Source organism: Panthera onca, chromosome D1, assembly GCF_046562875.1.
Source record: "Panthera onca isolate mPanOnc1 chromosome D1, mPanOnc1 haplotype 2, whole genome shotgun sequence".
In the NCBI taxonomy this organism is placed as follows: domain Eukaryota; kingdom Metazoa; phylum Chordata; class Mammalia; order Carnivora; family Felidae; genus Panthera; species Panthera onca.
Window position 1 is genome coordinate 26,344,551 of NC_138348.1, and position 23,349 is coordinate 26,367,899.

Genomic DNA, 23,349 nt, shown 5'->3' on the forward strand with positions numbered 1-23,349 from the left:
TGCTCAGTAAATGCATTTCCTGGGACTTAGAACCCTACTTTGCAATAGGAGCGTCGGGCTTTTACAACAGGGGTGCTCTTAACTCTGAGGGATTTAGCCATCCTCCAAGGAGGCCCTAGAGGCCCTAGGACAGTACAGAGCCTCTTCCTCGAGAAGCACTTTTGTTTTGTGGTAAGAAATATATACCATTATTCTTTATCTTAAGCTCAAACCGTGTATATTATAGAGGAAAATAAAAAATTGTAGTGAATGTGGAAGGTAGCATTTAGGGTGTGAAACCAGTGTTAGGCTCACCCCGGGGACAGAGGTGGAGTCCTTGGTGATGGGGGTATTTCAGAGCCCCGTGGATGGAAGATGTCCAGCCCTAAGTCTGCTGCGAGAGAGAAAGTCACTTCTCCCTCCTATTCAGGGTCTGCTTCCTCCATGGGAAAAAGAAGGGTTTTTCTAAATGGTCCTTGGAGTCCCCATTGGTGAGTCTATGACAATGAGTCAAGAAATACTTTTTGAATGAATGGAAGGGGATCTGTCATAACTTAAGAATTTCATGCTGCCCATGCTGCTTCTGCGTGGGGCAATTTGGAAGAAAATGGAACCATTTCTTACTGGCCGCCAGCCTCACACACACCTACTTGGCACGGCGCCTTGGCAGGAAATGAGATGTCCCATGGGTATCTGGGGAATAACTGAATTAATTGATGCTAACCTCAGTAGTGATGGATTTCTTGCTTCTCCACCTGGGAAAACACAGCCAAAGCCCTAACTCCCAGGAAGAGGGGTCTCTAATACTCCCAGGGAGCAGAAGGGCACTTGTCACCCCCAAGAGCTCTCTGATGTACCCCTCTTTCTCAACACCAGGGGCGCAATTCCCCAGCAGTGACCTCTGGCCCACAGGGGAAAAGAGACACCAGACGTGGGAGGGCTCATCCCACTTGTCCTCTACCCAGGGCCACTTTCTACTTCCTGCATATGACACCTAATTCACGGTGTCCTCCAACTTAATTTCTTGCCCAGTGTTGCTTAATTTCATCTGGCCATTTCTCTACTTTTTGCTTCCGGATATGAAGGATGGACCCTTTCTTCCTCCCCAAAGCCTTGCTCCTTTCCAAAGTTTCCTCATTGTCTTCTGGAGGTCCCCCACCCCCAACTGGGATCCTGGGGCAAAAGTACTGCCTCTCCTCCCCCTCCTCTGCCTCCTTCCCCTCTCTGCCTGCCCAGCCAAGCTGCTGTGAAGTCGCATCTCCCTTCCAAGTCTCAGTTCCTTCCAAACAACGTTACAAGCCCATGAAAGCCAAGGCCCAGGCAGTTACTGCCACTGGCACTTTTTTGTGCTTCCTCCAAATGACGCTTCCCAAAAGGAGCATGAAAACGTGGAGCAGGAGTGAACCCATGGTCTCTGGGTCAGGATGGTGTCAAATATTTGGGGATGCGACCCTTAAGAAGAATCAGGGAGGCAGGTTGGAAGGAGTCAGGAGTCAGAATCCTCAGAAACAAAGCAGAAGACATCACCAGAAGGTAATGTACAAATAAAGTTCCCTGGAGGTCTCAGAGAAGGCCAGGGCTCTTTCTGCACTCCAGGTTTTCTCTTCTCTGGCGTCCCAAGTGTTTTTGCCTTTCAAGGACTTGTTGGAGCTCAGGTCGCCTTGGAAGCCTCCGATGGCCTCGGGTCCACCTCAACCCTCCATCCCCAGACTCTTTCCAAGTATGCCCGTGCCATACATACAGTCTAACGTACTCCCACTAAACACAGACTAATGGGCCTGGGTTCACATGTGCACCAATCCTTCTGGCTGTGTGAGAACTGGCAAGTTACTTAACCTCTCTGAGTCTCGGTTTGTTTCCCTCCTGAAGCCGGGCTAGTAACAGGACGCTTCTCGCTGGGCCACCGTGAGGGCAAAATAAGGCAACACTTGTAAACATTGAGCACAGTGCCCGGCACAGTGAAAGCGTGCAGTAAAATGCTGGCTGGTGCTGTCATTTCTTCTATTATTATGATTATTATCATTATTATTCTTTGTGTTTCAGGAATCTGAATCTTTGATCCCCACTTATTCCCAGTCTGCAGGATCCAGGTAAGACTGTATCTTTACTTTCTTGGTACCCCCCAGAGCTGGGTTTAATAAATACTTGCCGAGCAGAATTAACCATAGGCTGAGCTGTCTTAATGACCCAGCTGGCACTTCTTAAAAGAAGAATTAATTTTGCTAGCAATAAGCAAATCAGCCATGTAATTATCTGTACATATATAGACAAAGGGAAGGAACGCTTGGAGTTCGGTCTCACCAGACTACCTCACATGCCGACACCCACTCCACAGCCACTGAAAGATACAGCCCCTGTTTGGACGGGGGTATCGGCAGCCCCAGGTCCAGGGTCCCTAACACGACCCTGATGCCCAGGCTTCCCCCCCTCCCACCCCCCCTCCCTGTTCTGAGGCTGCCAGGCTGGGAATATGAGCCACCTTACTGTCTGGATTTCCCCTAACTGATTGGCAGGAGCAGGAGGTTTGAGTAGCTGGTTCAGTCATTGCTTTTCCACCTCACACTCCCTGCCCCAGGCTGGCACCTCGTGGAAACCCAGAACCTCACAGAGCTGGTTCAAGTTCCCACAAGCGCTAGTGACTGGAGCCAACTGTAAGAGCTTTGGAACCCAGGCGGGGTGGGGAGCCGCAGGGCGCCGGCACCCCTTTCTGGAAGGCTCATTGCCACCAGCTCTCACACCAACACCTCTGTGGCCACCTGGTCAGTAGCCCCGGCCCCTGCCCCGCCTAGCCCTGCCCTGCCCGGGGATAGCCCAGCCAGCCTTCCAGCGCCCTTGGGCACAGGAGCCCGTTGGTCCAGACACAGGGCGCGCACCCTGGAGTACAGTTACTTTCTGCCTTGTGCTCCGGCACCCGCGACCTCACCCAAAACTGCGCGCCGGCAGCCGGCCCGGCCAACTTTCTTCGCTCTTTCTCTTTTCCTTTCAACAAAACGGTGCTTCGCACCAACCCACACTCCGAGAGCTTAGCGCAAATCCTCGCCCCGCTCTCCTTCACCAAGTCCACGCCGCTGGCCGCCCGCTGGCCGCCCGTCCCCGGGGGCCCACTCAGCCAGGTGGCTGCAGAGTCCGTCCCGGCCTCCCGGGCCACTCCCTCCCGCTGCCCCCGAGGCACTCACCGATCTGCGCCAGGCTCAACTGCGAGAGGCACAGTCCCCAGGCTAGGCGCCACCAAAACTTGTCCATGGTGAGAGCGAACCGAGGGGGCGAGCGCGGGGCGCCGGGGGTGGGGTCCGGTGCGCTGGGCGGGGGCCGGCGGAGCACGGGGCGAGCTGGGCGGCCCGAGCCTATCGGGGGCTGGGGTCCGGCTGGGCAATGAGGGCGCCTGGGAAGTTGGGTGCAGTTTTTATTCAAGGGCTGAAAGAGTGACCTAAGAGGGAGGGAGGGAGCGAGGGCAGGACACACCCAAGCGAGGGGGCTGTGACTAAGCAGCCCGCAGAGGTTTAAAGACGCAGCAGCCCTCCCCTGCGCTGGCCTTTCCGCCCCCGCCCCGCGCCCGGAGCCGCGCAGAGACCGTAAACGCGGGCGGCCTTAACGGGCGCCGCGGGGGCCCCGGGGGTGCCCGTGAGCCCCGGGACGCACCGGTTTCCTCTCCCGGCCCGCTGGAAGGGCGGCCTCTGGACGGGCCAGGGGATGGCCCGTCCTGAAACCTTAGCCCGGTTGGGTTGAGCCTCCGACCCCTCCTCTCCGCTAGGTTTCTCTGTGAATGGGGCTGGAGAGTGATCTCTCGGATTTCACCGGCGGGCTGGATATTCTGGGACAGGAGATGGGATGGGGGCGAGGTCCGGCACTGGGTAGTGGCGCTCCCCAGCTCACGGTGGCAAGGAGGGGTGGGGAGCTTGTGATTCTTCCCAGGGGAAGAGGACGAGCGCACTTTTGTTCCCCTGAAAGAGAAGCGAAGTGGAGTTTTCCTTCTAACCAGGGCGGCTCAGAGAAAGCTAAGGATGGCCAGCCAGGGGACTGCCATTTCCCTCCTCCAACCCATGTGTCATCTTCCAGTCCCAGGCTGGCACCTGGACCCATCCACTCATTCATCCATCCAGTCACCTGTATTCATTCATCCTCCCAAACATCGTTCCACCTGCCCATTCATCTTCTACCCATCTTTGCTCACATCCTACAGGGCTGTTGCATCTTTCCCACCCCCTTCCATCCACTTGTCCAACGGCACATCCTTTCTTCTAGCCATCCATCTCCCACTTATTCTTCCAATGACGCTCCCATACAACTTCTCCTCCACCTTCCCATACACTTTTCCACACCTCTTCATAACCCTACATCCATCCATCTGTATACTGTCCTCCTCTCCAGCCAGCCAGCCAGCCAGCCAGCCAGCCACATTTGTGCTTCAGTGTATCTATCCAGTGCCCATCATCCACTTCTCCATCCACCATTTTATCCACCCTCTCATCCACCAAATATCCACCCACTCTCTCTCGCTCCTATTTATACTCCTAGCTAAGCAAACATTAATCCACTTGCCCCTATCTGTCCTCCCCAATACATCTCAGAAAGGGGAGGAAGATGGTCCCCAGAGGGATTTCGAGTTAGAAAAATCATACTTTGAGGGGCGCCTGGGTGGCTCAGTTGGTTGAGCGTCCGACTTCGGCTCAGGTCATGATCTCACAGTTCATGGGTTCAAGCCCCGCGTCGGGCTCTGTGCTGACAGCTCAGAGCCTGGAGCCTACTTTGGATTCTGTGTCTCCCTCTCTTTCTCTGCCCCTCCCCCACTCATGCTCTATCTCTCTCTGTGTCAAAAATAAACAAAACATTTAAAAAATTTAAAAAAAAGAAAAATCATACTTTGCATTATAATCTCATATCTACCTGTAACATCCAGTGATTTGACATTTGAAAAGCAAAAGCGGTGTTTATTGTTAATGTGGACCACTGAAAGTGTATCTGAATGGGCTTCTCGCCTGGTGGGGTACATAGAAAATGGTAATGGCTGTCAGGGACTGTGGGACTGAATTCTTGCCAGGCTAGAATTCCCGAGCCAAAGGAATTCCCTTTTGATTTTGTTATTTGTTGAAAGAAATTGAAAAATTGAGAGAAAGTGCATGCAGCTTTCCTTATTCATCAAGCATGTAGCGAGCGCTCAAGAGTATCAAGATGGAAAGGATCTGCCCTATCTATCTTCAGGGGCCTCACACTTTCGCGGGGAATCAGACTCACAAGCCGGCTGTCACCACACAATAAGAAATGTGCTGTGAAATATGTGTGACAATATCCACGGCAGAAGATCGCTATGGATAGCCATCTTGCTATCCATCTGAGAGAAGAGAGCCCGCAGAGCACTGCACCCTTTCCTGGGGAACACCAGACCAGGGGGCCTTCACAAGGGAGGTGATATTTGAGGTCTTGAAGGAGGAGGAGGGATTCTTCAGAAGAAAGGGCAAGGGCACAAGACATCCAGCAACAGCATTACTCTGTAGTAATTAATTGCAAGGATTTAGGAACCAGGACGCCTGGCCTCGTGCATTGCGTTGTGCAACCTTAAGCAAGTAAATTAGCCTCTAGTCCTCGGTTCTTCTCACATCTAACATGGGGTTAATATCAGTGTCCTTTCCATAGGATTGGTGAGCAGTAAATGACTCAAAAGTCCTGCATATATTAAGCACTAGATATATGTATATGTATATATATATACGCATATAGTAAGCTCCGTAAATGTGACTAAAAGCAAAATTGTGACTAAGCAGGGAAAAGTGAAAGCACATGACTTGTTCAGGCAATGTCATAGAGCGGCTTGCATGTTCGATTAGATGAAGATATCGAGGGAGGACAGCAAGAAGGGAGGCCAGAGAGGTAAACAGGACCCCCCCTCCCCCCCACCCGCCAGCTCAGGTCATAGACTACGCCAGGAAGTTTGAACTTGACCCCTAGGAAATAGTGAGCCATAGAACTTTCCTTATTATTGTTGTTCTTGCTGCTGTTATTGTTGTTGTTATTATTATCGTGCTAAAATACACATGTCCTAACATTTACCATTGCAGCCATACAGTGGCCCTCAGCACATTCACAGAATTGTGTGGCTATCACCACCGTCTTGGTCAGCTTGGGCTGCCAGAACTGAGCATCACAGGCTGGATGGCTTACGCAGCAGAGATTTATTTGTCACAGTTCAGGAGGCTGGGAAGTCCCACATCAGGGCGCCAGCATGGCTGGGTTCTGCTGAGAACAGTCTTCTGGGTTTGCAGAGGGCTGTCTTCTATCCTTACATGAAGCGGGGGAGAGAGACAGAGACTGAGAAGGAGGCAGACAGATAGGGAGGGAGAGAGACAGACAGAGAGAGAGGAAGGGAGAGAGAGGGAGGAAAGGAGAGGGAGAGGGAAGGAAGAGAAGAGAGGGAGAGAGGCAGGGAGAGGGAGAGAGAAACAGAGACGGAGACTGAAATGGGGTGGGGGAGGGACCAAGCTTGCTGGTGGGTCCTTCTTATCAAGGCACTAATCCCTTTCATAAGGGCTCCACCCTCCTGACCTAATTACCTCCCAAAGTCCCCACCCCCAAATACCATCACACTGGGGGTTAAGAGTCCAAAATATGAATTTGGGGGAGACAAACACGCAGCCAATAACAAAGGCTTTCCAGTTCAGTGTAAGGGTTCAAGTTGGGGAGAGCCTGCTTGAGTGTAGGCTGCTCCTCCTGCATTCTCAGGGACCTGCTCCCCAGCCACCAGTGGCCAGTTTCAAGATTCAGGGGGGAAGGGGGCAGGGGAGGGGGGGTGCCAGCTGGAAAGAGAACGGTGCCTCTGACCCCTATCGGAAAAGCAGGCGCTTTGAAAAATGCTGCCCGTAGTGGCAGAGTTGTCTGTCCCCAAGAGGCACCGCCTTCCTGAAACACATGGGGGCAGGCTGCCCCCCCCCCCCAAGAAGATCTTCAGACTTTAATCACCTGAGAAGCCAGGCCTAGTGAGTTCCCTGGAAAGGGCACTGGCCCAGGAGTGACCTCGCAGATCTCCCATTACTTCCAGGGCCTTGTTGCAAGAGGGGAGTGAAATGGGATGGTATTCACTGCCACGATGTGTTTACATTGTCTTACCGCGTTTCATAGAACTTGCAGGTTCCTGGAAACCCTCAGAGACAGACACAGAGATCAAAGCAAAGACTTAAGCGGGGGCTGTGCCTCCCCCCACCCTGACCCCATTCCAAGCACAAAAGTTCCAAGCTTATCAGTTTGATAACCTTAGAGGACTGTGGGAGGCTTCATTTCCACAAAGGACTTTACTTTGAAAAAGTTATATAAAAACCACTCAACGAGGCCATCTCCAACGAAGCCTGGTTCCCTGCTGCATATGTGCAAGTTGTAACAATCGGCAGATGAAGCACGGAGTGGGAAGGTGCCTCACAAAGGTTAGGGGGCCATGCAAATTCTTCCAGGAGGAAATATTTTGCCTGCCTGCTTCCCGACAGTTTAGTGAGGGACTGACTGAGGTTGTTTGCCCCATGCCACAAGTGAGTCATTTCAAACTGACCTGACAATTCACTGAGTCAGGACCAACCTTTGGGAATTCCTGGATCGCCTCTTTGCGCTCACCCTCTCACCGTCTTTCCACCCCCCACTCCCCGCCCCCCACCCCCTCCCCCCTACACTGGCCATACCATGGTCTCACAAAGACATTCCCATGCTCTTTTTTTGAGACTGTATAACGCTTAGGTCCTTAAAGTTACTGATTTTAGATGTTCAGTATCTGTTGTGTGTTGCACCAATTACCTTTCTAAGTGAAACCAGGGGATGTGGGAAACTGGAAGAGAGAGCTTGAATTGATCTGACTTAACATGAGGTTACACTACTAGGTCAGGGTCCAGGACACGACTGGCAGCCTTGGACCGAGGAAGCCCAGGTCTGAGCAGTGGCTCACCCCCTTATCAGCCCGGTGAGTTTACTTGGGTCACTTAACCTCTGGGAGTTTGGGTTATTTCATCTACCACATGAGGTTCATAAGACCTTTCTCACAGTCTGTTGTGAATAGTAAGTGAAAGAAGGCATCAGGACTCTACTGGGGGGCCGGCCTCCTGGTAGGGCTCAGTGATGCACCAACCGCTAAGCTACCTGAGGACAGGGACAAGTCTGTCTTAGACGCTGTCATTACGAGACTCTCAGTTCCTGACTATTCCCTGTCTCTGACATATATACCTTTCCCAATAAAGAATGGCCTGTTCTTTTTCCTCCCGAGACACTTTACAGGGTGACTTTGGGAATTACAGGAGCCAATAGATAGCAGCATTTGGACAAGCTGACGCTTTCTAGACAAATGCAAGCCGCGGCGTCCGATCTGGGTGACCGTTTTCAGACCTGGTGGAATTTGAGCGTGGTTCACTCTAGCAGACTAGGATTCGTATGTTTATTTTTGCTGAATTTGGGGGCCTGCTGGCTTCTGACTAGTAAAAAAATCTTGTTCTTCCTAAGCAAAGAAAAAGTCAAATCTAAACCAAATGTGAGCAGGAGTGTGTGGAGCAAGGCGGGGAGGTGGGACTGAATCATGGGATTTGAGGATTATAAACACAGCAGGCCACCAGACGCTTTTAAAGGGACAACATTGAATTCCTACACGGGGCTGCTTACCACAGAAGGAGCGATCTGGCAGAGTAAATCAAACACCATTCCAGTTCAACTTTAACTAAAAAAAAAACAAAAAAAACCATCTTTAGTTCATTCTCAATGAGTAAATTCTACACATGCAAATGAACAGTGGTGAAAAAGCCCTTGTGAAATAATTATTAGTGAAGGCTAAATAAACTGGTAATTTGGAAAGCAATCTTCATGACAAATAAATGGCATCGAATGACTAATTAGTCTCGAGCTAACCAAGTATGATTACAGTGCTGAGCTTTTAGCATTACTAAGGCTTTCAAAGGACGGTAAATAAAATAGCCAGTGTGGCCAGCGCGCCCTAGAAATGCCAAGGGGACCGGATGCCTCTTGATTCCGGATACATCCATGTCAGTTGCAGCTGTGATGCAGACCTTTGAAAGTTAAAACAGTATGCCGATAGGTCAAAGCCCACAGTTCAATGGTAGTTAATTTAGAAATGTGAATTTTTGAAGGTGAAATTTGAATTAATGGTGTGTGGCTTTATGCGGAAGGCTAGCTGGGGGGAAGTGAGAGACTGAAGTGAGAGAAGTAAGACAGTCTCTACCGTATACGCTATTATTGTTTAAGAGAAATGCAGTTGTATTCCTTTTAAGTTCATAGAGCAACTAAAATCTTTATTCATTTTCTTTCCGTTTCATACGAATTGGTAGCTAAACGTCTACTGGAAGGCTGGAAGGGAATGGCATTGATGAACATCTAAGCATGATTCGTGCTGGCCGTATTCATAGTTGGCGTATAAACGGTGACTAACGTCCCTGGGTTGCCTGGAAATTGTTCCCTTTGTTCCTTCACTATGTGACTACTGTGTGCTGAGCACAATTTAAACATTCTTAGTTCTGTCATAATTCATTCTCATCACTCCACTGCTGCTGCTATCGCCACCAATGCCACCAATGCCATTGTCACCGCCACCAATGCCATTGTCACTGCCACCATCACCACCACCGCCAGAACCCCCGCCATCATCACCACAATTACCACCATGGTCACTACCACCGGTACTTAGTACGTATGCCAATGTTATTTAATTACCGCAACAACCCTATGAAAAGTTCACTCCTCCTTTACAGATGAGGTAACAGGCTTGGAAAGGTTGGGTGACTTGTCCCAAGCCTCTTTATTTTACTTGAGGGAGATCTTTCTTGCCATTACAAGATGCAGGGACAGAACATCTCAACCCCTTTCTGATTCTGGATCTAGCAAAAATGCTAAGCCAATTGGAGTTTGAACTCGTTTTCACTGAGTTTTATTCCAATAAATGTCTTTTTAGAGGGAAGATGCCTTTAGAAACTGTTGTTAGAGTAGGGGTGGTGGAGGGAAGGTTGCTAAGGTGGAGGGTAGAGACTGCTCATTCTCACTCAGGACTTCTGGCTCTAATCTCAGGTCCTGTGATTCTGCATTCCATGTTCTTTTTCACTACCTAACCTCACCTACAAACCCTCCCCCTTAGCATCCAATTATACCCAAAGAATGCAATGATTTCTCCTGCACTGTTACTGAAACCAGACATCCCTGATGGTTTGCCCACAGTTGTGTGGCCCTCCAAATGAGTGGCAGGCCTTCCCAGGCCTTCTCCAGAACGCTCCTTTCTGCCTGAACACGCCTCATAGACTATTTCAAAAGCAAAACCCTTCAGCTGGCAAATGGTAACAGCTGCTTCTCTTCAAAACACCCAGCGGGTAAAACTTCTGGGCTCCAATGCACAGGCCTAACACTCTAGCCAAGTCTGGATGGGTCTCGGTGTTAACTCCTGCAGAAAAGGTTATAGGTAGTGAACTTGGATGTGAGGCCGGGCCAAAACCTGTTTTATTGCTGGATACTGTTTCTCAGCCACAGTAGACTGTGACTGTAGAAGACGTTGTGTGGGTGAGAAAGAAACTTGTACTTAATTGGGGGAGGTTGTGGTGAGGGAAGGGGAAGGAGAGTGTGTGAGTGGTAGAGGGAGGACAAAAGGGCACAGACATGAGCCCACCATGATAGGAAGGGAAAAGAAAGTCTTCTAACCATCAGCCAGGAATTTAATGGACATCTCCAGTACGTATTACATGGATTCAGCACCAAGGAAAAACCAAAGGGGAACTAGACCCACCCTCTCTCCCCAAAATGATTATGGTCTAGATCAGGGTTGGCCAATCACTTATTTGCATCAAGTACTACTCTAAATACTGGGAATACAGCAGGAAAGAGAGAGAGAGAGAGAGAGAGAGAGAGAGAGAGAGAGAGAGAGAGAGACCAGTGTTTTGTTATTACTGAGGACATTGGGGGAGGGTGCAGGGTAAATTTAATAAGGTAGAAGGGAAAATCTGTCTGAAGAGGTAACAGTTGAGCCATATAAAACATTAGAGAAGCACTTCTGAAAAAGAAGGCAGAGCAAATGTAAAGGTTTGAGATGAGAATATTCTTGGTATGTTTGAAGAACAGAAAAGGCCAGTGGGGCTGGAGCTGAGTGAGCGAGCGAGAAAGTGAAGGAGGGTCAGCTTTAGCTCTTAGGTGGCCTTGCAGGCTACAGGAGGAAGTCAGGATTTTGTGCTGATTTCAGAAGGATTTGGGTGGGTTTTCCTTGACTCTCCAGCTCTGGTGAACTGGTAGTGACTGCTTAGGTCACTGTGATGAGAAAGATTCAGAAGCCTTACAGCTCAGTGGGGAAGAGTTCAGTGATGGCTTAAGAATATATAGAATAGATGAGGCAATGGTAACACTCGTGATCAATATTTACCATCTCTGAGAAGGATGGAATATTAAGTTGCACTAGTCAGGTTACATCCCAGGTTATGCTGCAGTGGCCACATCACTAAAATCTCAGTGGATTAAGGCGATCGTCCAAGGGACTTCTTGTCATGCTAAGTCTACTGTAGGTCCAGGCAATTCTTCAAAGCGGCTGTCTTCCATGCAGTAGCTCAGTGATTCTGCGAGGTTTGATTTTATGGCACCTGCATTTTAACAGAATGGCTGCATCAGGGAAACAGAACAGTAAAGGATCTCTTACCAGTGACTAAATGCTTTGGCTCAGAAATAATTCATGCCGTTTCTGCTTACACCCCATCGGCTAAAACTAGTCACATGACCCCATCTAATTGTAAGCGAGCTGAGAGAGGGTAATTCTCCCATGTGCCTAAATGTGGAGGAGAATCTAAGTAAGCAGTAAAAATCTAACATGTAAGTCCACGTTAAAGAAAGTCTAGTCACCCTCCGATGCATTTTTGTAATGAACTGGCTGAGGAGTAGTAAATAAAAAAGGACTTCAGAAAGGGGTGACATTGACCAGGTATATTCCCAAAAAGCTCTATAGATAAGGGTACCTGAGTGATCTTAATAGATGGTCTTGTTAGAAAGTCACCCTCCAGCTCCATTGTACCCTCTCCAAACCCACTAAATCCTTTTCTTTTCCTGGTCCAACCCCATCCACCAGTTTGCAATAGGGTCTTTGCACTTGTCTGGCTCTTTTAACTTATTACTTTGTATGCAATATCATATTTGCTATGTAACCTTGGGCAATTTACTCAACCTCTTAGAGCTTAAGTTACTCATTTAATGCTGTATATTACTATTGTGAAAATTAAAGTACACAGTGTAACAATGCATCTATTTAGCTTAACATAAGTTTTGGAATAGAGCAGGTCCAAAAAATTGAAGTTACCGTTATTTTTTTTTAAAAGAAAGCCTTTATTATTTTTTTATTAACAAAAAGTACAGAAAAAAAAGTAGTTCCAGAGTTCGTTCAGTGGCTCAATGATAGTGTTATAGACATAAAATCTGTTCATCTTTCTGTACCACTGTTAACATGCCAGCTTCCATTCTCAATGCGGTTTGCCTCATGTCACAAAATAGTTACCGAAGATCCCGGCATTAAATCCTCATTTGACGGTGTCCAAAGCTGAAGAAAGGAGGTAGGCAAGAAGAAAAGGATCTTTCATCATATGGTTCTCTCCTTTCATCAAAGAGAAAAATTATCCTCAAAAGCTCATCATCCCCCAGCCAACCTCCTCATGTCTCAAGTTTAAATTCTGTCCTTTCTTGGCTTTACAGGTACTGCCCTAGCCCATTTTTCATTCTACCTTTCAGATGGCTTTCTCTTTCCGTATTTTGTGGCCTAATTTTAGCTAGTGACAAATTAACTCAGCAACACATATATAATGGCTCAAATACATAGAGATTTATTTTTGAGTCATCTAACACTTACGAGGGTTTTTGGATAGGTAAGATGTTGGGGACGATGGAAGATTCATGTTAATGGAGGCTCCGCAATTCTCAATGCTGCTGGGGCCATTCCCATTCCATCAGTGGAAGGAAAAGGAGCATGTAGGAGCACTGTCTGGTGGTGGTAGTGGTGGGGTGGTTATGAGCCAGGCCTGGTATGGGACCATCGCTTCCATCCATGTCTCATTGAATGGGTTCTAGCCATCCCTGGGCAATGGAGTCCATCTGTGAGTCCAGTGGAAAGGGGGTGAAAGGGGAGGTGAATCCATCCCTGGCTCTTCTGCTGAATCCTTTCCTGCATTCCTTCTCCTGAGTTAGACCTCCTCAAGGAGATGTCCAGGTTTTTATCTGTTTCTTCACTTTTCCCCTAGGCTTACTTCGCCTACGATGCCACAACCACGAGAAAGGAGACTGGCTCCACTCATTGAGCATTCCTACACCTTCCAAGTATCCTGTTCACTTTTCTTCTTGTTTTCCACTTGAATACTGGGTTAGTCCAATTGAAGACATCGGGAGAAGGTTTGGGGCAAAAAGAAAGAGAATGGACTGCCAGCATGGGTTTGATTCCAAGACCAGCCATCTGGGAACTTGAACACAGTTTATAGGCGGGAAATGGCCCATGTAGTCCTGGACTATAAACCGGTGGCTTTCTTTACCAACTCACTGGAACCTTGGGAGCCCAGTTTTAATACTATTTATAACCTGCTCTGAGATCATGTCCCCAAATACTAATTTCAAAGGATTTTAATATAAAGGTGCTCTTCAATCACAGACTTTTCATAAACAAATACATTTGGGAAACACTAGGTTAAAAGAGGTGAACAGGTGTCCCTACTCTAAGCACCCTTCCTTGGTTTTTTTTTCACGCATCAACCATTTCTTAAGTGTTTGGTAGCGTTAGGCACCATGCGAGGCTCTGTGGATGGGTTCTCAACACACTCATATGGTCCCTATTCTCCAGCGATATAAAATATAGCACCAAGATGCACTGTAAGTTTCCAAGAGGGGGCCATAGTACGCAGTTTTCCCCAATACTATTTGACCACAGACACCTCCCTTTTTTAAAAAAAAGGAGTATGATAAATTCCCACATACCCATCACCCGGTTTCAACAATTACCAACTCATGACCCATTCTGCCTATCTGCACCTCCTACTTCCTTCCTCACCACCTGATTATTTTGAACAAATACCAGACATCGTATCTTTTTATCGGTAGATTGCTCATTATGTGTCTCTAAAAGATAAGGGCTCTTTGAAATAACATAAACCACAATACTGTCATTACATTATTGGTGATTTTGAATTTTCTCCACTAGCGGTTTATATATATTAAAATATATGTCTATATTTTATAATATATTATATACTATAAAATTTTAATATATATAAACCACTAATGAAGAAAATTCAAAATCAGCAATAATGATATATATATAAAACACATACATATATAATATATACATATATATTCACACTTTTGAATCAAATAATCTTATTTTATTTTATTTTTTAAATTTTTTTTAAAAGTTTTATTTATTTTTGAGACAGGGAGAGACAGAGCATGAACAGGGGAGGGTCAGAGAGAGGGAGACACAGAATCTGAAACAGGCTCCAGGCTCTGAGCTGTCAGCACAGAGCCCGACGCGGGGCTCGAACTCCCGGACCACGAGATCATGACCTGAGCCGAAGTCGGCCGCTTAACCGACTGAGCCACCCAGGCGCCCCCAAATAATCTTATTTTAAAAATATATTAAGATGCAATGAACATAAAGGGGTATTCAGGTGCATGTGCACACACGTGCACGCACACACACACACATGCTGAGTAGCTGTGACATCATCTCCAAGGAAACACCCTGGTCCTGAGGGCAGTCTCCACCACACACTGGGTGGACCCGTTCTGCCTGCAGTAGAATTGGAAAGGAAGTCCCGCCCATCCTCACGTACCCCAGTCCTGTGGGAAATGGGACTGAGGGGGGATCTGGCCTGGTCTTACAAGTGCTGTAAGTGGCTCTGTCAGGTGGCCTCTGAAAAGTGATGTGGGGGAGGACGACAAAATCTGGGCAGCAGGAGGCAGGGCCACCATACGACATCATCCGGAGAAGTTTCGATCAGTCCCCCCTTCTGCCACGCAGCTGAGGCTCCATGTCTAGCCTCGGAACTGTTGAAGTCTTCTTGGTCGCTTTAGCCCCTGGGTCAGTATCTAGAAGACCATTCCTCACCAGCGAGTTTGGCCCAGTGACCAAAGATGTAAGCAAAGGCATGGAAACTGTGAGCCCTCCGGAAAAGCCAGAGGGAAACCCCAGAACGAGAGGATGTACCTAAGACATATTTGGCTTGCATCCCAATTGTACCTAAGCTGGCCTTCTCAGAAGCAGTCCCCTTTCCCAGCCCAGATGGGGCTACACCAGCAATGGCATGTTCAAGCCATGGCTTGCCTTGTTCAAGGATGGAGAACTGTATTTATTCTGGCCCAGGCTTGTGGGGCAGAGGGACCCCCCCCCCAAGACGGAGGCCATGTTTCTCCAGAGATAAGTCAACCAACAATGGCACTTCTGTCGCCTCATCTTGCAGAGAAATAGCCCCATGTCCAGTGGCTGATGGCTGCTCCCCTTAAGGTTGTGTTCAGAGTTACCAGTGCTGTGCGGGGGTGCGGGGGGTGATGTGGGCAGGAGGCAGAGGGCTGATGGGAATTCTATCAGTTTCACAGATGCTTTTGGTCTCTCTCAGCTCCTATTCTCTCTACTTTCCTTTTTTTTTTTTTTGAGTTTATTTATTTTGAGAGTGAGAGAGGGTGCAAGTAAGGGAAAGGCAGAGAGAGAGCTCTGTTAGCGCAGAGCTGGATGTGGGGCTAGATCCCACAAACTGCAAGATCATGACCTGAGCTGAAACCAAGAGTCAGTCGCTCCACCGACTGATCCAGCCAGGCACCCCCTCTACCTTCTTTATGTTTTCCTCCTGATGTGTCTCCTTTCTCTTCCCCCCTGCCCTCCTCACAAGGCTCAGCCTCCCCAGCTTCCCCTCATCCCTGTCTCTCGACTGGCTTCCCCTCCCGCCAGCCACAAATATTCTCTTCCTTACAACTTTGCGCTCTCTCCCCTCACGTTGGTCTGCCCATCTGCCACCCCCTCTAGCCAGGGTTTGTCCCTTTTTCGTCCCCACCCACGGAGTGTCAGTCCCCAGTGGCCTGACTTAGACCTCTCATGTTTCCATTCTCATCACACGCAATCTGGAAACTCACCCTCAGAGCACAAGGAGGGTTCTGGGGTGCAGCCCCCAGGACATCTTTGTTTCACACCCCTTTCTCTTCCTCTAACGAAGCAGTGACAGGCTTCTCTGGTCCCTTATTTGAGAGAAAGACAGAATGACAAGAAGCTATTGCATGGGATGGGCGTGGAGGGCACAGGGAATGTTTTGCTGTCTCAGTGGTTACAGAGCCCCATATCTACAGAGAACAAGGGAAGTACCAGTTATGTTATCAGGAGAAGGGCTTATTCAGGACCTCTCACAGAACTCTGTGTTTTTGGAATGGCTACAGTCACTTACAGATAGAAAATCTGAGGATCAGAGAGGTGAAGTGGTTTGCCCACAGTCACACAGCAGTGGAGCCAGCGATGGAGCCTGGCCTCGTGTCAAAGCCCTTGTTCATTCTATTGTACAGAGGGTTGCCATGGACTGCTTTTTCCTGTCTTAACCATCTGAGAAGGTCTCTCTCCATCATCTAGCACCTCAGCATTTGTTTCTCTCTCTACTAATTTGCATCTCATTTCCTCTAGAAAAGTTTATGGTGTATTCCTCTTCGCTTCCCCGCCTGTCCCGGCCCGCACACTTCTCTGCCCACGTCTTGGTGACGTCACCAGCACCGCGGGAAAATTCCAGAGAACCTCCCCACTCTGTGGAGCTTCGGGATTCAAGCTGTCTGGAGTCAGGGCCAAAGTTTCCTACCCTTGTGAGATGCTTATAGAAACCTGCACTTGTGACCTCAGGGTCTGCTTCAAGGTAAAGGGGACCTAGGGCAGGAGAGGAGGAGAATCCAGATACAGTCTTCTCAAGGTCAGAGAGATATCTGCAGGTTAATGGAGGCCGAGCCACACATTAAGCTCCCTCCAGTATGCCCAGTATCCCCTCTCCCCACCAGCAAGTTAGCTGGTATGCAAACACATGCTTCTAACTACAGTGTCCCATGCAGATATGTCCTGTTTCTTGACATGGTAGGGCCTCTACAGCGTTGAAAATACTAAAAAGAAGAAGAAGAAGAAGGAAGTAGGAAGAAGGAAGAAAGAAGAAAGAAGAGGGAGAAATCAACCTAGACTCCACTCACTATTAAAACTTATTTGGCTCTTGCCTATTTTCCTTTCAGTTTTGGATCATGGATGGCCAGGTTGAGTTTTTTTCTAACTATTGCCATGATGGTGGATGCAACGTTTTCCCTCCTGCTTTGCTCCCTTACTGTTTATTCTGTCATGCTCATTTTTCAACGTAGATTCCAGAATTACTATTTTAAAATTATGTCCAGGGACGTCTGGGTGGCTCCGACGGTTAAGCGTCTGGCTCTTGATTTCGGCTCAGGTCACAATCTCCCAGTTCACGAGTTTGAGCTCCATGTAGGAGCCTGCTTGGGATTCTCTCTCTCTCCCTCTCTCTCTGCCCCTCCCCTGGTCTTTCTTTCAAAAATAAATAAACTTTAAAAAAAAAAGGCAAATAAAATGATGTCCAGCATTTCATTGACTGGATACAGCTTAATATATTAAAATATTTCCTTGCTGATATACATTTCAGTTGCTTCCTCTGGTCACACTTATATAGAACATTTTAGTGGAAATGTGTATGCATGTAATGTTTTGCTTTCCTTGAATTATTGCCTCAAAAAGTCATCAGAAATGAAAATGGTTGGAAGAGTTTGATCGCAATATGGAGTTAGTATGAAGCGTGGAGTCCCCGTAGGGTTAAAAACACAGGTTTGGCACTTGCTAGCTGTGTAACCTTGGACCAACTTTCTTTCTAAGTCTCAATTTCCTCCAAAGTGAAAGAAGGCAAATAGAGTCCCTAATCCGTGTGGTCGCAGTGAGGACTGAATTAAATAAAATACCGTAGATTCCGTACATTTGGGCTGTTACTAGGACGCATCCCATGGCTGCTGTTACTATCCTCGCACTCACGCTGTTTTTCTGTTCCTTTAGACTAAGCTGACTCAACCCCATGTGGCTGAAAGTGAAAATGTTTCTAGAGGCAAACTCAAACCGGTTTGCCCCATAACCCGACGGGTCAAATTACTTCAGCTCTTCTTGCTTTACTGATACCTCTCACAAATGTGTCCGTCCTGAGTCTGAGACTTTGGTCAAATCTCAGCCCTCACTTGATCTCTTTCAAGGCTCTTCCAAAGCCTTTTTGGGACCCTGGTCCCAGATGACCGCAGGTATGTTAAAACGACCCCTTCCCCATCCTGCAGGACGTATAATTATATGGGAGCAGGAGACTAGTAGAGGTGATGTGAGCTTTTGTATTGAGTTAACTACTTGTTAATTTTGTGTTTGGGGTCAAGGTATAGGGGTCCAATGAATGGTGCCTTTCGCCTTCCTTCCTGAGTTCAGAATCAAAGAGGAAGTACACTCAGGAGTCAGGTAGATGGAGGTGAGGATAACGGCTTTATTCGCAGGAGCAGCTGAAGAAAAGAATAAGGGCTAAATAGGCAGCCACATAAATGAACGTGAAGCGTTTCCCCCCTCAAAATAGCCTTCAGGCTTCTGGCACTTGCCAGGGAGCTGATGGGTCTAGAAGGGACCCCGCTGCAGGCAGGTGCATCTGAAAGTGACGGAGGGGGAGGAGTCCCATGGAGAACATTTGGTCTTTTTCCAAACTCACTGTCAGAAAAGAGAGTGCAAAGGATGGTCAGAGAGGCCAGGGGTGTTTTTAGCTGCAGTTTCTCGGCATGGAAATGTCAGGCCAGGGAACAGTAGGTTTCTTTTTGGACCCAGTATGTGATCCCATACTGGCCCGCTGGACATGATGATGACAGGTGCAGTCTTACCATTTGGACCTCTCACAGCTACAGGTACACCCACTCTTTCCCTTCTCCTCTCTTCGCCTTCCCCCATGACCCCCCAGAATAGTCTTTGTCCCTAGGACAGTGTTGACCCACAGCTGGCACCCCCGAGATAGGGGTGGAGCTCTGACCTTGATGGCTCTTTAATTTTTTTTTTAATGTTTATTTATTTGCTTTGAGAGACAGAGAGTGCAAGCAGGAGAGGGGCAGACAGAGAGAGACTCCCAAGCAGGCTCCACGCCATTGACACAGAGCCCGACGTGGGGCTCAAACCCACGAACCGTGAGATTATGACCTGAGCCTATACCAAGAGTCAGACACTTAACCGACTGAGCCACCCACGTACCCCTGGCATTGATGGCTCTTGAATCATGTTGTCACATTGCTTTTCTGTCAATTTATAATTCCATCCATCACGTAATAGGGTTACGTCAGTAACAACAACAGCAGCAACAAAAACTCCCAAACAAAAAGCAAAAATCCCAGTTCAAATTGGCTCAGGCAATAGAGATTTATTATTTCCCATCACAAGAAGGTGGTGTTAGCAATATTACTCAGTGATATCAAACTCAGGTTCTTTCTCTTTTTCTGCTCTGCCTGCTGCCCCTTGACTTCCTCCTAAGACTGGTCCTGCTCGTGGTCCTCTGGTACACGCTGTACCTAGGCATCCCATCCAGGAATTGCCTCATCCAGAAAAAGAAAAGGGACCATGCAGTCTTTGTTTTACGTTTTAAATGAGGAACTCTTCCCTAAAATACTCCTCACACTGCACCGGCCCTTACTAAACCAATCTCTACGCGAGAGGATGAAGCCCCCATTATTGTCTTAGCCCTGTTCATAGCTAGAGAGGGTGGACACACTGAGAAACGCGGGGCTCTGACACAAGGGAAAGGGGACAACAGATGTCAGGCGGGCAGCCAGCTATGTCTACTGCGCATCACTAGGCATCTGTTTCAGTGGTTGAGATTTTAAAGAACCAGTCTCCTTCTATTTCTGTGTTCTCATGTCTGAACCTCAATTTCCTCCTCTGCCTTCTGCACCTTGCAAGGCTGCTGTGATGATTGAAACGGCGTGTGTGAGTTTAGAGAGTGCTGTGTAAACCTGGCATGCGACGAGCATGGTGAGCGGAACGTGAGTCTCTCCTACCACGCCTGGGGTGCAACTCCTTCCCGACTTCAACTGTTGTTTGCAAAGCTGGGATCGTCCTTGCGAGCCTGGAGAGTGGAAACATCTCATCATGGTGGTAAGAGTTCCTCTTTGACCTCCAAAAATAATGAAAAAAAAAAATGTAAATAACAAACTGAAGCAGACTGACCCAACAAACATGAAAAGATGCTCAATGCCACTCATTATTAGGGAAACGCAAATTAAAAACTCCAGTGAAATGTCACCTCACAACCATTAGGATGGCTACTATCTCAAGCTCCGGCAAGGGTGTGGAGACGCTGTCATCCTTGTGCCCTGGGGCTGGGAAGGTGAAACGGTGCAGCCATTATGGAAAACAGTATGGTGATCCCTCCAGAAATTCAAAATGGAATTGCCACGTGAGCTAGCAATCCCACTTGTGCGTGTCTAGACCAAAGAATTGAAAGCAGAATTTTGAAGAGAGATTTGCGCACCCGCGTTCATAGCGGCATCATTTACAAGAGCTAAAAGGCGGAAGCAACACACATTTTCATGGACAAATAAATGAAGGCACACAATGTGGCATCATTCCGTCCTCAAAAGAAAGGAAAGCTGACACATGCTACAACATGAATGAACCTGGAGGACATCATGCTAAGCGAAATAAGCTAGTCACAGGAAGACAAGCACTGTAATATTCCACCTAGGTGAGGTTTCTAGACTCGTCAAATTCCTAGAAACAGAAAGTACAATGGTGGTTGGTAGGGTAGGAGAAATGGGGGGTTGTTCAGTGGGTAAGAATTTCAGTTTTGCAAGAAAGAAAACTTCTAGAGATCGGTTGCACGTCAACGTGTACGCATTTAATGCCCCTGTACCACATACACTTAGAAATGGTTAAGATGCCAAAATTTGTGTTATGCATTTTTTTTACCACAATAAAAGTTTTCTGTTTAAAAACATTTTTTAAATGTTTATTTATTTTTGAGAGAGACAGAGAGCATGAGCAGGGGAGGGACAGAGAGAGGGAGACACAGCAAGTGAAGCGGGTTCCAGGCTCTGGGCTGTCAGCACAGAGCTCCATGAGGGGCTCAAACCCATGAACCACAAGAATATGACCTGAACCACAGTCAGACGCTTAACCGACTGAGCCACCCAGGCGCCCCAATAAAAAATGAAAAAAGAAATTGTTTTCAATATAATTTATTGTCAAATTGGTTTCCATACAACACCCAGTGCTCATGCCAACAAGTGCCCTCCTCTGGGTTGATAATATGCAGGGCTGGATAGTACATAGAGATATAAGCACTTACCCCCACCTTTTAAACAGTTGATGGGACTTCAAATGGCCTTATTTTTTGTGGATGGCGGTTTGGTAATATCTACCGCAGTTAAAGGCAGAAGAGGGAGGAGAGTGGGAGGGATATTATGAAGGAAGAGGTTCATGGGGCCTGAATGAAGGATCATCATGTAACTGGACTCCAAGAGTAGGAGCTGAGTCTGCCTCCAGAGACTGCCCAGCCTCTGCCTAGCAAGGACCATCTGCAGCCAACCTTAGGAAGCTGGACAAACCACCCCTTGCCAGTTGAGTGAACACTGAACCTTTCTGGTAGTGAGGGCCTCTATTAGCTGTCTTCCTCCTGGCCACCGGTAAAGGCCTCCTTCCGGTTCCTTACTGGTCATCTTGGTGGAACTGCCATCTGCCTATGCCCAGAGATTTCGCTAACGCCTCTCTCCACCATCCATGTTAGGCAAGGTTGGCGAACCAGCAAAAAAAACCCCAATATTTTAGTGGCTTAACACAGTAGAGCTTTCTTTCTTTCTTTTTTTTTTTTTTTTTATACAAGGTTCAATGAGGATGTTTTTGGCTGATCAGCAACCCCGTGCAGTTCTCCTCCAAGCTGTGACTCAGGGATCCGGGTTCTTCCATCTGGTGGCTTTGCCGTGCCCTAAGCCCTCGTCAGAGTCTTCTCCTGGAGCGGGAGCTCTGCGTTCGGCCAGATGGCAAGCTAAGAGAGAGCAGGGAAATTGCATGCATGGGCTGTTTTAGGATCCAGGCTTGGAAGTGGCATCCATCAGTGCCACCCGCGTCCTACTGGCAAGGCACGGTCACACTGCAACACTGGCAAGGCACGGTCACACTTGGATGCAACAAGTCCGCAGATGGTCTCTATGGTCTTGTGTGGCCGAAAAGAAAACAAGCTAGTTGGCGCATACATACCTATGTGTCTGTCATAGTACCTTATGAAGACAACCCCTCTTATAACAACCTAGAACACTTAAGCCCACTGAAACAGAGGGAGTGCCTACACACCCGAAGGAAGGCTGGTGATCGGTGAACCATCCCTTCGCTGTTCCCAGCACCCCCGTACTGGGTTGGGCTAATAAAGAGCCATTTCAAGATACTCGCAGCCCATTCCCAACTGACACTTTTAATCATAAAAAAGTGAAGATGTCATTTCTACTCGAACAAAACCTATTTTCCTCTTCTTCCACCTACGGGAATTTCATTACTGAGACCGCATTTCCCAACAGGTACAGAGAGCCTGTCAAATCATAAGAGACTCTTAAGGACTGAGAACAGCCTGAGGGTTGATGGGGGGTGTGGGGGAGAGGAGAGAGTGGGTGATGGGCATGGAGGAGGGCACTTGTTGGGATGAGCACTGGGTGTTGTATGGAAACCAATTTGACAGTAAATTATATTTAAAAAAAAACAACAACAACATACTGCAGTGATGGGAGGAACTGAAAAACAGATCATTTGCACCTGCTTGGCCCTTTCCAAGGAGGAATTCCTGCCAGCCCTGCCTGTTCAAATTCTACCCGTCCACTGGGGGCACACATATCTCAGGACCTAAGATTCCTTTCCTTACCGCTCAGCCCATAGAGATCCTATCCCTTTCTGCCTTACAAAACACTGATTATTTTTGTTACTATCATTTGAGATTCGGTTGTCGTTTGTATTGAATTCCACATCTTCGTGCAACAATTATCAACTAAGCATACCGGGTTCCGGACTAAAGGATTCAGAGATAATAAAAGGGAAACCGCCTTCCTGGAATCTGCAGCCCAGTGAAGAAGGCAAATGAACTTTCTGTAAATCTGAGTGTTCTGGAGCTTGCAGGCAAAAACAAAACGTCTTGGAGATTCAGATGGGAGAGCAGTCTTCCTGAATGTGAGTGAGGATGCATTGGTGCATTTGAATTCGGACTTCGAAGAGTGCAAAAGACCCTAACAAGTAGAGTCTGGGAGGGGCGCCTGGGTGGCTCAGTCGGTTAAGCATCTGACTTCAGCTCAGGTCACGATCTCGCAGTCCGTGAGTTCGAGCCCCGCGTCGGGCTCTGGGCTGATGGT

General features: G+C 47.9%; 1 protein-coding gene and 1 long non-coding RNA gene across 17 annotated transcripts in view; one reads left to right on the plus strand and one right to left on the minus strand.

Moving 5' to 3' along the window:
• CD44 (CD44 molecule (IN blood group)) overlaps nucleotides 1-3,445 on the minus strand; it is a 90,802-nt gene extending 87,357 nt beyond the window's left edge. For 2 of the 16 annotated variants that reach the window (XM_060606338.3, XM_060606337.3), the window contains exon 1: nucleotides 3,156-3,425. In XM_060606338.3, the coding sequence (XP_060462321.2) occupies nucleotides 3,156-3,222 (67 nt within the window). In that variant the 5' untranslated portion in view covers nucleotides 3,223-3,425. Of the gene's footprint in view, nucleotides 1-3,155 lie in introns of all 16 variants that reach the window. The other 14 variants (XM_060606341.3, XM_060606343.3, XR_013550182.2 and 11 more) reach the window with 13 other exon arrangements.
• LOC132661635 (uncharacterized) lies at nucleotides 1,409-14,093 on the plus strand. Its single transcript, XR_009602324.2, has 3 exons — nucleotides 1,409-1,512; nucleotides 2,023-2,069; nucleotides 13,200-14,093. It is a non-coding gene; the product is annotated as an uncharacterized LOC132661635 (long non-coding RNA).
• Nucleotides 14,094-23,349: the final 9,256 nt, after the last annotated feature.